At 38.7% G+C, this 15,220-nt stretch overlaps 1 protein-coding gene across 2 annotated transcripts; it reads left to right on the forward strand.

Moving 5' to 3' along the window:
• Nucleotides 1-1,340: 1,340 nt before the first annotated feature.
• LOC106091948 (alkylated DNA repair protein alkB homolog 8) lies at nt 1,341-4,018 on the forward strand. 2 transcript variants are annotated; one of them, XM_013258662.2, is made up of 2 exons: nt 1,341-1,404; nt 2,097-4,018. In XM_013258662.2, the coding sequence occupies exon 2, from the start codon at nt 2,126-2,128 to the stop codon at nt 3,998-4,000; it is 1,875 nt and encodes a 624-aa protein (XP_013114116.2). In that variant the 5' UTR covers nt 1,341-1,404; nt 2,097-2,125; the 3' UTR covers nt 4,001-4,018. The 2 variants fall into 2 exon arrangements, with proteins under 2 accessions (XP_013114116.2, XP_013114117.2); XM_013258663.2 differs by lacking the exon at nt 1,341-1,404 and adding an exon at nt 1,460-1,476.
• Nucleotides 4,019-15,220: the final 11,202 nt, after the last annotated feature.

The following is a 15,220-nucleotide window of genomic DNA, read 5'->3' on the forward strand; positions in this document are numbered from 1 at the left end:
TCCCAAATAAACACAAGTTCATGGCTGAATAATTGATAAAAGTTCCAAAATATGCAACTGTTTTCTAGAATTGTGTCGCAGTGTAAATGAAGAGGATTTGTTTTTGGATTTAGTTAAATCCAGATCATAAAAATGTCAATGTAAACGAGCTATTAGCTAAACGGGGATAGCACTTTTCTCCATACAAACTAAAGCTGTACAAATTTTCAAGCGGAATGGTGTCAAACTCCTTATGAAAAACTTCAGCGAAACGTTGGCTGAAAATAGGCGGAAATGTAGTATTCTGCTTATAGTGAAGGAAATGTTAAAATAAATCGAGTTGGCAGCACTTGAAACCATTGCCGGCATAATTTTTGTATGTTCTGTTGGCTCCAATAGGTCTTTATTTATTTGCGAAAAAATAAATTAAATAGTGAATAGGTGCAGATAAAAAAACGCGTTTTTGTATTGAAACAAAAACATTTAGTTGCTGTCAAATTCCGCTCGCCGAACAATTTAAAATTTCCGACTATTCCGAAGCTGAAATGTTGAATTGTTTCTCGAGCGATATTTGACAGTTATCATGTGTTGTTGTTTTCATACCAATAGACTTTTTTATCTTCACTTCTAGTTTTATAAATAAAATAACAAAAAGAAAAACGAACCATTAAAACCAATATATTAAAAATGATGCCGACAATGGCTTCAAGCGTTGCCACTTAAATTTATTTTTGCCATTTTCCTGTCTATAAACAGAGTACTACTTTTTCGCCTATTTTCCGCCGAAGTTTTCCCATTGTTTTTTTTTCATGGAGTTTGACAGCATTCTGCTTGAAAAGCTGAACGGAATACTCTGCATAAGTGAGAAAATCTGCTTATTGGATATCAAATGAAAGGAATTGGAGAATGTGGTCAATGACAATGTGGGGCTCAAACTAATGGTAATTGGGAGTAGAACATGAATTTGATATCCATATTTAAGGCGAATTGTCTGATTGGCCATTCCACACACCAAAAATCACTTCTTATTACCCAACTAAAATCCCATTTACACTGTTCATTAAATCCGGATTATAGGCTCTCGTCAGCTGATTTTATAAAGGAAAAACAGATGATCGAGCCATTAAATCCGGATTTGAAGAGCAGTGTAATCCGGGTTTAAACCATTCCCAACCAAGAAAGTGAAAGCACGTGCTTCACATATGCACATGTCGCGTAATAGCACCTTTTTTCTTTTACTTAGCTGAGCCTTCACCATTCAAAATCAATCGATGTGGCAACTTCTAATTTATTTAACAGCCCTATGCCAATGTTGCCGCATAACATTCACAGGGATTCGATAACCTTCATGATGCGTTAACAAAACCCTGTGAATGCATTGAAGTTAATAATCAAAACAGAATAAAAACAATTGCTTTTGATAAAGTAAGTTTGGGGTTTAAAATCAAACTTTAATAAATAAAAAATAAAAATCCATAAAATTTACGTCTCTGTGAGGTAAAGAATAGAATTCCAGAATAGAATCGGTTTGAGACGAATTCCAGTAGTCCCCGTAAAAGTCGGAAATCTTCGAAATTTTTTGCTTAAAAATGTGGTCCCCTTCTAAATCACCGGAACAACAATCTTTTATTACTCATACCAGTCTGTGGGAGGGAACATGGGCAAACTCTCTTGGAAGGAGTGTCTGACCCGGCATTGGTGTATTTACAATTTAAGATGGTTTCGTTGTATCTGAAGAAGACTAAGGTTACATTTATTGCTTATATTAGTTTGCTGCTCTCAGCTTCTTGGAGTCCAGCAATTTAGGACAGTCGAAAGGCGCAGCATGTAAGAACTTGTTGCAATAATTAAATCCCGATATCAATGGTTGAGGAAAGTGTGGACTACTTATTGTCGATAATGTTGATGTTGTGATAGCTTCCAATTTGAGTGGGTAATTTCTTTTGAAACTTTCCAACTACTCGTGGGAATGCAAAATCCTTTAATTATTGGGATTTCTCGGAACTATTAGGAATAATAGTATCTCATGCGGATAATCCACAATACGACCTGCGTTTGGAGCAACCATTTCCAAGTCATAAAAACATTATTTTATGTTCATTTTAATATCATTGCAGACAACTTTGACTTCTTAAGATTTTCCACCATGTCTCCCAATTATCACTCCAGGAAGTTGGACAAAAAACAGAGGCGCTGTTTGGCTATTATTCACAATGAATGCAAAATAGAACCGTTAACGGAAGGCGTCTCTAAATACGTGGCCATTTTGAATGCGGGCTTATCGACCGGCCTTACCGAGGAGGTGGTCTTAGAAACGGCGGAGAAATATGGAAAAATCAATCGACTACTCATGCTGCCAAATAAGTCCTATTGCTTTATGGAGTGCTTCTCTGAAGAGGATGCTGAAAATATTGTCAATAGTATGAATGGCATTGCGGAAATTGGTCAAAAAGGGGCAGTTATTTATTTGGGCTATTTTGTGGAATTACCTTCAGCTGAAGATTCAAATTGGTTAAAACCTGTGCCGGAGGGCCTTATTCTAATAAATGATTTTGTTAGCGAACAAGAAGAAAAGGACATATTAGCCGCCATCAAAACGGAGGATGTCACAGACGTCGATGCTGCTTTGAAACACAGAAAAGTCAAGCATTATGGTTACGAATTTATATATGGGCTAAACAATGTTGATCACAACCAGCCACTGGCAAATGGTATTCCTAAAGAATGCGATACATTTTGGGATAGACTTCATGAATTTAGCATTAATCAAGGCTGCGAGTTTGAGTGGTTTACTCCTGATCAGTTAACTGTGAATTCCTATGAACCTGGTCAAGGCATACCTCCACATGTGGATACTCACAGTGCATTTTTAGATCCCATATTGTCGCTTTCACTGGAAAGTGATGTGGTTATGGAATTTCGCAAAGGATTGGAGAAAAGATCAGTTCTGCTACCCCGCCGTTCGCTATTAGTTATGTCGGGGGAGTCTCGTTATGATTGGACTCATGGCATAACTCCAAGGATACTGGACGTAGTCATGACCACCCATGGAAACCTCACGACCCAAAGACGTTCAAAGCGTACATCTCTAACTTTTCGAAAACTTAGAAAAGGTCCCTGCATATGCAAATTTCCCACACTGTGTGATACCAAGATTAATGAACTTCAGAACACAGAGTCCACTATAGATACTGGCAAGGCTGCTCTCTTGGAAGAGGTGAATGTCCATAAAGTATATGACCATATTGCAGAACATTTTAGTGAAACCCGTCATTCACCCTGGCCCCAAGTAACAGAGTTTCTCAAAAGCTTTGCCAAAGGCTCGATACTCTTGGATGTGGGTTGTGGCAATGGCAAATATTTAAACTGTAATCCTGATATGCTAAATATAGGCTGTGATCGTAGTCGCGGCTTGCTTAAGGTTTGCTCCTCACTGAGTTATCAAACGTTCAGATGTGATTGCATCTATGTGCCCATCAGATCCAGCAGTGTAGATGGCTGTATTAGCATTGCAGTTATCCATCATTTGGCAACAAAGGAAAGACGTCTTATGGCTATAAAGGAGTTGGCACGTATTCTAAGACCCTCTGGTAGAGGACTCATCTACGTTTGGGCCAAAGATCAAAATGCCAATAATAAAAAATCCTCTTATTTGAGACAAAATAAATCGGTAAATAAACAAAAGACCACTGAAATGCAGCAGAGGCAACAGACGCAACAACAGTTGGAAGAACAGGCCAAGGAGTCCCCTGTCTCTCTGCCAGTGCATACAAATCGCACAGAATTTCTGCAGCAAGATGTTTTGGTGCCTTGGAAAATAAAATCAGCCTCCAGCCAACAGCAGCCACTGGAAATAGAACAGTCAACATTTTTACGTTACTATCATGTATTTGAAGAAAATGAGCTGGAATCACTGCTGGAGGAGGTACCCGATGTTAAACTTGTGCGCAGTTACTATGATCAGGGAAATCACTGTGCAATATTTGAGAAACTTAGTGTGCCTAAGTCACCTGCCAAATAAATAAATGAAGGCAATCAATTTTTGCACCGTCTTTCTTTTTTCCCCAAATACCTTTCAACTAAGTCCCACATTGCGTTATGTGCGATTTAGAGGGGTGTTTTGGTTGGTGGGGTGGTCCCCAGACACTTAGCCCTGAAAAAATATCAGCATCGTGTTCTGTTCTCAAATGCCATTTATTTAAACCGCATATTGCCATTGGTTTAAGGAACGTTTATGGGATAAGGCTGTCCCCCAAACACTTCGCCCTAAAATTGGATACCAAATTCGTTTTCTAATCTCAAATAACTTTCATATGAGTCCTGTATTGCCATGGTCGGTAAAGTTATCCTATTTGGAGAACGTTTTGCGGGAGTAGCGCCTGTTTGGGGATGTTTTGTGGAAAGGAAGGACCCCAGAAACTTGGTCCCGAAAGTGGGTATCTAACCCCCAAAACCTTCCATTTGAATCCCATATTGCTATGGTGGGAGGCCACCGCCTATGAATCTGAACGCTTGGGTTCGAATCCTGGTGAGACCATCAGAAAAAAATTTTAGCTTCGGTTTTCCCCTCCTAATGCTGGCAACATTTATCATTTCTCTCTAAAGAAGAGTCGCACTGCGGCACGCCGTTCGGACTCGGCTATAAAAAGGAGGTCCCTTATCATTGAGCTTAAACTAGAATCGGACTGCACCCATTAATATGTGAGATGTTTGCTCCTGTTCCCTAGTGGAATGTTGATGAGCTAAAAATTGCTATGGTCGGTAAATATGTCCGATTTAGGGGTGTTTTGCAGAGAGGGGTAGACTCCCAAAACCTTAGTCCTGCAAAGTTATCAGCATCTTGATCCTTTGAAATATCACGTATTTGAACCCCATATTGCCATTGGTTTATGCGGCCAAACATTTGGCCCAAAAATTTGATATAAAATTCTTGCAATAGTCAGCAAATATGTCCAGTTTGGGGGGTGGATCCCAAAAACCATTAACATCGTGCTTCACTCTCTCTTTGAGCCTCAAATTGTCATGGTGAGCATATATGTCGTATTTGGGGGTTGTTATGAGGGTGCTACGTTCCCTGGACAGTTGGTACCGAATGTTGATATCAGATTAGTGCTCTACTCCAAATATCTTTCATTTGCGCCCCATATTTCCATAGTCGTCAAACATGTCCGGTTTGGGGGGTGTTTTAATGGATGGGCGGCCGCTGAGTGACTTAGCCCTGAAACTATTACTTTACTTTACTTTACTTTAATTGGCTATGACAGAATGTTTGTTCCACTAGCCGAACGTAGAATAGCGTTCCAAGCGCCTCGATCTTCTGCGCGCATTCTAAAATGTCTGACACCAAGTTTCGAAGTGTCTCCCACCACTTGATTTTTCCATCAGACTTTTGGTCTTCCCGGATTGCGTGTACCAACGTGTTTGCCTTCAAAAAAGACTTTTTTGCTGGAGCTTCTTCATCCATTCTGAGCCCTGAAACTATATATAACAGATTCTTGTTCTACTTTAAAATACTTTTTATTTGTGCCCCATATTGCAATGGTCAGCAAATACGTCCTATTTGGGTGATGTTATGGGGATGGGGTGCCCCATATACACTTTTTACCAGATGTTGATAACAGATTCGTGCATTACTCTCAACAATTGTTCATTTGAGCCCCATATTGCTAAGGTCGTTAGATTTGTTCTCTTTGGGGGATGTTTTGGTGTATGGGCCGTCCCCCAAACACTTGGTCCATATTTGGATATCAGATTCGTATTCTACTCACAAATACCTTTTATTTGACAATCCCATGACAGCCGGTTGTTAGTACCGGATTGACCCGATGGAGTCCTTCATCGGTCCACAGCCTCAGGGTACAACACACTGCTATCACCTTTTATTTGAGGCCCGTATTGGCATGGTCGATAAATATGTCCTATTTAGGGGTGTTTTGGGGGCTGGGGTGGTCCCCCCAAATACTTGTTCCCACATTTGGATATAGGATACGTTTCTACTCTTAAATACCTCCCATTTGAGTCCTATATCATTGTGATTGGTTTTTATATATATTTTGTGGGTTTTGGGTTTGAAGCGGCCCCTTAGGCATACCACCCGAAATTTGGATATCAAATTTTTGTTTTTAGATTTCTATAAGAGAGCCCACAAAATTTCGCTTAAATCGCACCACTTATCTCCGAAATCTGGCGTTTCTGGAAATAGGGGTAAGTGGGGACGGTCCGCCCCGATATCAAAATATGTGGTAGCATTGTGCTCTACTGTTAAATTCCTTTTTTTTTTGAGCCGCAATTGCAATTGGTTTGGGGGAAGTTTATGGGGTGAGACTACCCCTAAACACTTGGCCTAAAAATTGCATATCAAATTGGTTTTCTACTATCAAATATCTATCTAGGTAGGGAGGCCCCTCAGACACCAAGGAATGCATTTTTATGTCAGTTTTATATTCTACTTTTAAATACCTTTCATTTGATACCCATATTGGCCATTTTGGCTAAATCGGTAAAAGCGTTTTGTCGGGTGGTGTTTATGGGGTTGGGGGACCCCCCGCCACTAAAGGTGAGATTTTTATCCCAAGTTATGCCACTCTTAAAAACCTTTCATTTGATACCCATATTGTCCAAGTCGGTAAGCATGTGCTTTTGAGTGGATTTTGAGATGGGGCGTCCCCCCCAGGTTATTTGACCCCAAAATATTATACCAATTTCGTGTTTTTGGGGTGCCATGCAAAATTTCGCTTAAACCGGTGCACCCACCTCCGAGATTTGGCGTTTGGGGGTGGTGTTAAAAAATAAAGTACCCTATTTTCACAGGAGGGTCAAGCTCTACCATCTGCGAAAATTTCATGAAAATCGGTGCAGACGTTTTTGAGTCTATACGTAACAGAAAACAAACAAACAAAACAAGTAAAAGCGTGCTTAGTTCGGCCGGGCCGAATCTTATATACCCTCCACCATGGATCGCATTTGTCGAGTTCTTTTCCCGGCATCTCTTCTTAGGCAAAAAAGGATATAAGAAAATATTTGCTTTGCTATTAGAGCGATATCAAGATATGGTTTGGTTCGGAGACCTGTGTAAAATGTCAGTCAATTCGAATAAGAATTGCGCCCTTTGGGGGCTAAAGAAGTAAAATAGAGAGCTCGATTTATATGGGAGCTGTATCAGACTATAGACCAACTCAGACCATAATAATCACGTATATTGAGTGTCATGAGAGGATCCGTCGTACAAAATTTCAGGCAAATCGGATAATAATTGCGACCTCTAGAGGCTCAAGAAATCAAGATCCCAGATCGGTTTATATGGCAGCTATATCAGGTTATGAACCGATTGGAACCTTATTTGACACAGTTGTTGGAAGTAAGAATAAAATACGTCATGCAAAATTTCAGCCATATTGGATAGGAATTGCGCTCTCTAGAGGCTCAAGAAATCAAGACCCAAGATCGGTTTATATGACAGCTATATCAGGTTATGGACTGATTTAAACCATTCTTGGCAGAGTTGTTGGATATCATAACAAAACACGTCGAGAAAATTTCATTCCAATCGGATAATAATTGGGCCCTCTAGTGGATCAAGAAGTCAAGACCCCAGTTCGGTTTATTTGGCAGCTATATCAGGTTATGGACCGATTTCAACCTTATTTGACACAGTTATTGGAAGTAAGAATAAAATACGTCATGCAAAATTTCAGCCATATTGGATAGGAATTGCGCCCTCTAGAGACTCAAGAAGTCAAGACCCAAGATCGGTTTATATGGCGGCTATATCAGCTTATGGACTGATTTTAACCATACTTCAGGTTATGTACCGATTTGAACCTAACTTAGAATAGTTGTTGGAAGTCATATCGAAAGAAGTCGTTTAAAATTTCATTCCAATCGGATAAGAATTACGCCCTCTTGAGGCTCAAGAAGTCAAGACCCAAGATCGGTTTATATGGCAGCTATATCAGGTTATGCACCGATTTGAACCTAACTTAGAATAGTTGTTGGAAGTCATATCGAAAGACGTCGTTCAAAATTTCATTCCAATCGGATAAGAATTGCGCCCTCTGGAGGCTCAAGAAGTTAAGACCCAAGATCGATTTATATGGCAGCTATATCAGGTTATGCACCAATTTGAACCTAACTTAGAACTGTTGTTTGAAGTCATATCGAAAGACGTCGTTCAAAATTTCATTCCAATCGGATAAGAATTGCGCCCTCTAGAGGCTCAAGAAGTCAAGACCCAAGATCGGTTTATATGGCAGCTATATCAAAACATGGATCGATATGGCCCATTTACAATCCCAACCGATCTACACTAATAAGAAGTATTTGTGCAAAATTTCCAGCGGCTAGCTTTACTCCTTTGAAAGTTAGCGTCCTTTCGACAGACAGACGGACGGACGGACATGGCTAGATCGATATAAAATGTCACGACGATCAAGAATATATATACTTTATGGGGTCTCAGACGAATATTTCGAGTAGTTACAAGCAGAATGACGTAATTGGTATACCCCCATCCTATGGTGGAGGGTATAAAACACAAACAAACCCACAAAGCGCAACAATTTAATTTTAATATAATGGAAGATTACCAAAAAATAAAGTTTCTTTTAGAAAAATTTTGTAAACTTTTTTTAAGAGGAAAATTGCATAAATCTTTGATCTACAAAAAACAATTTGTTGAAATAAGATTAACAAAAATTATTTTGCCTTAATTTCATTTCATTAAAATTTTTTTAATAAAAGTTCGTGAAAATTTTAACTTCAAAGAAAAATTTGCCAAAATTTGATTTTCAAAGAATTTTTTAACGAAATTTGGATTTTATAGAAAATTTTGTTGACATTTTGATTTTTATAGCAATTTGAACCTAGTTTTTTAAAATTTTATTTTCATAGGAATTAAACATTTTGCCACTTCTATTTGTGGTGATTTCCTTACCATAACCCACTTCAGGCACATAGAAAGAGACGAATTTTTAAAATTTCATGTTAATATTTTCGTTGATGTATTTTCTCTTGGTTGTTTCTTTTGTGGAAAATGGGAAGGAGTAATGGATGGGTGAGGGGGTTATCCCATTTTACAAGGTATAATAAGTTTTACAATTGAATGACACGGTCGTGGTTGTATTTGAATTTGGAATAGTTTCTTTTCCCAGGTTTTACTCTAACTTTTATTACCTAAAGGCGACACTATTATTTATGACAGTTGGCTGGGTGATGGGAGGGGTACAGGAATGGAAGGGGTTGAGGATAAATTTATTGTTACAAATTTAAAACTTATTAACTACTGAAACTAGGATACTATTATAGGTCTATATGTGTGTTGTACAATGTATATATCTCTATTTTTTTGTATATATGTATAGGTAGATTTACATTGAGGACACTAAACATAAAGTAGTAAAAATTATAACACATTTACATTAGTCGTTCATATGCATGTATGTGTGAGTGCATACTTTTGGGGGCTGGTGTATGTTTAACATTTATTGTTAATTTAATTGGACCATGAATTGACAATTCCATTATTATTTATTCAGGAATAGATAGATGCATGTATGCGTGACTGTGTGTTCGAGAGAGAGAGAGAGAGAGAGATACGAGAAGGTTTGTATATACCTTAGTTGCCCCTAGGAAATTTTTATTGTAATCTGAGCATACAGTCATACATTTGAAGGGATGCGGCAAGGAAATATGTTTTTTTTTCATTTTATTGTTTACAGCTGACATTTCCCTTTTATTGTAGAATATTTTTTTTTTAAACAATATAAATTTTTTATAACCTAAACAATCATTAACTTAGTTAACTTGAGTGTTAAATAGATTTTTCAATTGTAGAGTATGAAAGATAGGGGTTTAGTTAGGCTGTCTCATCAATAGAATGTAGATATGTTAAATCATTTGGTATTAACTAGGAAAAAATTTAATTAATTTGATATAATTATAGCTAATTATGATTTAGAGACAATATTTTCTAAAGTTTCTTTTTTTTAATTTGTATATAGTAGAAGATGTTTAATGTTTATAAACATTGTAACAGATATGTTCACAGCTAAGGATTAGGAATTACAAAATTCACTGTTTTTTTTACTTTTAATAAATATTTACAATATTTTATTTAAAACAATAAAATTTTGTTTTTAGACAAAATTAATTATTTAAACATTGGAATTTTCTGTATTGCAGCAATTTAACAAAAACCAGTAAGGAAGGGCAAAAGTCGGGCGGTGCCGACTGTATAATACCCTATACCTACCCTATAAGAACCATTTTTTGATGGACCTCGGCGAGCAAAATTATGTTCAAACTGTAATAACTACGGTTGACAAATGACAACATTATTCCAAATTACCCAAAATCTGACGAACATATATATGGGGACTATAACTAATACTGAACCGATTTCCATGAAATTACCCAGAAATGTCGAGAGTCATTAGAAAATCCTTCCTACAAAACTTCGAGAGAATCGGGTAACAAATGACCATTTTATTGCATTATTACTGCAAATCGGACGAACATATATATGGGAGCTATATCCAAAACTGAAGCGATTTTTATGAAATTACCCTGTAATGTCGAGAATTATAAGAAAATCGTTCTAGCCTAATTTCAAGAAAATCGGTTTACAAATGACCATATTAATGCTATGTTACTGCAGATCGGACGAACATATATATGGGAGCTATATCCAAATCTGAACCGATTTTTTCCAATTTCAATAGGCTTCGTCCATAGACTAAAAAACATGCCCATTCCAAATTTCGAGAAAATCGGTTAACAAATGGCCATTTTATTGTAGTATTACTGCAAATCGGGCGAATATATATATGGTAGCTATATCCAAATCTGAACCAAATTCGATAGGCTTTGTCTCTAGGCCGAAAGACACGCCCATACCAAATTTGAAGACGATCGGATGAAAATTGCGACCTGTAGTTTGAACACAAATTAACATGGACAGACGGACAGACTGATAGACATACAGACGGACAGACAGACAGACAGACAGACTGATAGACAGACAGACGGACAGACAGACGGATATAGCTTAATCGAAGCAGGAAATGTTTCTAAGCCGAACGGCATACTTATCAATGGGTCTAGCTCTTCTCCTTCTAAGCGTTACAAGCAAATGCATAAAGTTATAATACCCTGTACCACAGTGGTGGTGTAGGGTATTAAAATATAAAAAATTTCCAATAGCGCCAAAGGCTTAACCCACATAAGCATCAAGAAGGCTTTGTTTTCGCTAGTTCATTATAGCGGTAGATAGCTACCAAGTGAAGCTGAAGTGAAGTGAAGTTGAATACTGCAAAATAATTAGCGTACTACTAGCAAAGGGCTTTAATAGGAAGATTATAACTAGAGGTGGATTTTAACTAAAAGATTTTCAGGTCATTTGAAGAGGACAGTTTAAGTTTGTTGGCTACGATGTGTGGCTAGATTGGCCAATGGGCTTGATGTACCTCCGAAAAATAAAGTTGTTGCTTTTCACCAATATGAGGTAATTTAGAGAGTTCACGGAATCGATCTCTTCTAGATGGGGTGAAGCTACCGCACTCATTGTAATGTAAGGGCTTTGACGTCACGCTGGACACATGACGGACTTCCGTTTGATTTGTGATGATGAGGAGGAGTTATAGACAGTTGAACACCTATTGTGGTATTGTCCATAAATTGCGGGTACAGGCGCAGGGTTATAGCTAAACGAACATCATTTTTATGTCTTAACTAGCCGAACCGGGCCCGCTCCGCTGCGCCTTCATTAACTCTCTAATATCTTTTTAGGGTGGGGACACTTCGTCCTGAATGCGGATATGGAATTTGTGCCATTGTAGCCTATGACGCTGAACGAGTTCGAATCCTGGCGAGAACATCGGTGTTTATCCCCTCTTACTGTTGGCGACATTTGCGAGGCGACAATGCCATGCATGGTCATTTAAAAAATGTTCCCCAAAGAGGTGTCGCATTGCGGGGCGCCGTTCGGACTCGGCTATTAAAAAAGGTCCCTTATCATTGAGTTTAACCTTGAATCGGAAAGCACTCATTGATGTGTGAGAATTTGCCCCTTCTCGGTTTCTGGTGGTAATGTTCTTCCTTAGGCTAATGGATGGCACCTCAGACATTTCGACACAAATATGGATATCATATTCGTGCTGCATTTCCAAATCCCTTAAATTTGAGCCCCATATTGCCATGGCCGGTAATTATGAACCATTTGGAGGGTGTTTTGAGGCTGGGGCGGCCACCGGCACTTTGCACTGAAAATAGATATCAAATTCGTTCTTTATTCCCAACGGAAATGAAGTTCTGTTTAGGGGGTGCTTTAGGGCGTACCCCAAAACACTTGGCTCTAAAATTGGATATCAAATTTGTTTTCTACTATCAAATACCTTTCATTTGAGACCCATATTGTCATAATCGGTCAAATAACCCATTTGATGTATCTTTAGGAGGAAAAGCGCCATCTAGACTTGAACGTAACCGCTTGGTACTTGGGCCCAAATAATATCATATTCGTGTTTTGGTCTCCAATACCTTTCATTTGATATCCTTATTGTGCCCATCGGACCACTTTCGGACATGGGTGGCGTTTTTGTGGTAAGGGGGAGGGACCGGCTCACCCGATATCTAGAAATTATATAAACTAAGTTTCCTTCCAGACAAACGTACACAAGCCAAGTATCCTATAGTCATAATGGGTCTAATGGCGTTTTTGAGGGGTGGCGTGACCCCCTATACTTCGATCTGATTTTGTATGCCAGATTCGAAATCTACTCTCGAATACCTTTCATTTGAAACCCATATTGAAATGAACGTCCATTATGTCTGTTTGGGGGAGTTTTGGGGTTGGGGTGGCCCGATGGGTACTTACACTCAAAATTGAATACCTATTCGTATTTTACTCTCCAATGCCTTTCATTGGATACCTATATTCTCCCAATCGGTCCACTTTTGATTTTGGTTGGTGTAACGGTGGAGGGGCCGCCCCCTTCCATTATCAATAATTTATAAAGCCTATTCCTACTTCTTGACCATATTCGTAATCTACTCCCGAATACCTTTCATTTGAGTTCCATATTGTCATGATCGTCAAATAAACCTTTTAAAGGGTTTTGGGCCTAGGGCGGCCACCCAGGTACTTGGACCCAACTTTTATTACGAAATTCGTACTCTACTCTTGAATACCTTTCATTTGCATCGCATATTGTCCCGATCGGTCCACTTTTATTTTTTGGTAGTACTTTTGGGGTAAGGGGGAGGGTCCGCCCCCTCCTGATATCAGAAAACTATGAAGGCTATGTTTCCTTCCAGATCATCCTACATAATCTGTGAACATTTCTAGGTAATTGGTTCAGCAGTTTTTGAGTCTGTACGGAACAAACAAACAAACCGGCAAACAAACAAACAAACACAAATTGAATTTTATATACGAGACTATCCTCGGGCACATAGCCCTTTCGCCATTCTTGGCAACTATATGTTTAAATGGCAAATTGATGGGAACTCTCCAGCCTGCCTGGGCGCCGTTTTGTCATGCATGTTGGCTCCTTTATTCTAATGTCTAACATTGTACTGACGTAAATTTCATCTGTGATCTTCTGCCCATCCGAAATTTGGATACGAAATTTTTAATTTTAAGGTACTATAAGAGAGCACACAAAATTTCGCTTAAATCGCAATACCCATCACCGAGATATGGCGTTTCTGAAAATTAGGGTAAGGGGGAGGGGGTTGTACCCTCGCCTGACCCTAAAACCTACCAAATATATACCAATCACGACAATATGGGACTCAAAAGAAAGGTATTTAGGATATGAAAACGTATCTGATATCCAATTATCTGACCAAGTGTTAGGGGGACCTCCCCAATCCCCAAAACACCCCTAAATCGGACATATTTACCGACCATGGCAATATGGGACTCAAATGAAAGGTATTCGCGAGTAGAATACGAATCTGATATCCAAATGTAGGACCAAGTTTTTGGGGGTCTACCCCTTCCCCAAAACACCCCCTAAACAGGACTTATTTACTGACTAGAATAGAATACTAGAATACGAATCTGATAACCAAATGTGGAGCCAAATGTTTGGGGGGCCGCCCCTTCCAAAAACACCCCCAAAAGAGGAACAATTTTCGACCATAGCAATATGGGACTCAAATGAAAGGTCTTTGGGAGTAAAGCAGGAATCTGATATCAATATTCAGGAAAAAGTGTCTATGGGGTCACCCCAACCCCATAACACCACCTATATTGGACGTATTTGCTGACCATTCTAATATGGGGCTGCAATAAGAGGTATTTTAGAGTAGAACTCGAATCTGACATATATTTTCAGGGCCAAGTCATTAAACGGCCGCCCCATTCCTCAAAACACTCCCCAAATCGGTCATGTTTGCGACTATGGAAATATGGGGCTCAAATGAAAGGTATTAGGAAGTAGACCACGAATCTGATATCAAAATTCGGGACCAACTGCCTAGGGGACGTCGCTCCCCCATAACAACCCCCAAATGGGACGGATTGGCTCACCATGACAATGTGACTATTAAAGGGAATGGATCTCGATATTGATAGTTATTAGGGCTCATAGCCCAAATCGGACATATTTGCTGACTTTTGCAATAAGGGGTTAAATGAAAGGTATTTGAGATTATAAAACAAATTTGATATCCAATTTTGAGGCCAATGCCAATATAGGCTTCACATATATGATATTTGAGAGAAGAGAACGATGCTGATATATTTTCACGGACTACCCCACTTCCCAAAACACTCCTAAATCGAGCATATTTACCGACCACGTCAATGTGGGGCTGTAATAAAGGTATTTGAGAGTAGACAACGAATCTGATATTCAATTGTGGGATCATGTATTTGGGGCACCGTCCCTTTTCCAAAACACCCCCCAAAAAGTAAAAATTGTGGGCCAAGTTTTTGAGGACGCCTCAAATTTCTAAATTTCAGAGGTTGTTATCGATTTTTCGTTTCGACTTAGCTTTAGCAAAACCTATTTTGTAAATAAGTTCAAACACATTCCATTTCAAGAAATAGTTTTACTTCAAAGAATTTTATTAAATTAAAATATTGTATCTTGTCTTCAGTAAAACTATGGTTGCCCAAAAAGTAATTGCGGATTTTTCATATAGTCGGCGTTGACAAATTTTTTCACAGCTTGCGACTCTGTAATTGCATTCTTTCTTCTGTCAGTTATCAGCTGTTACTTTTAGCTTGCTTTAG

This window comes from Stomoxys calcitrans, chromosome 5 (assembly GCF_963082655.1).
Source record: "Stomoxys calcitrans chromosome 5, idStoCalc2.1, whole genome shotgun sequence".
In the NCBI taxonomy this organism is placed as follows: domain Eukaryota; kingdom Metazoa; phylum Arthropoda; class Insecta; order Diptera; family Muscidae; genus Stomoxys; species Stomoxys calcitrans.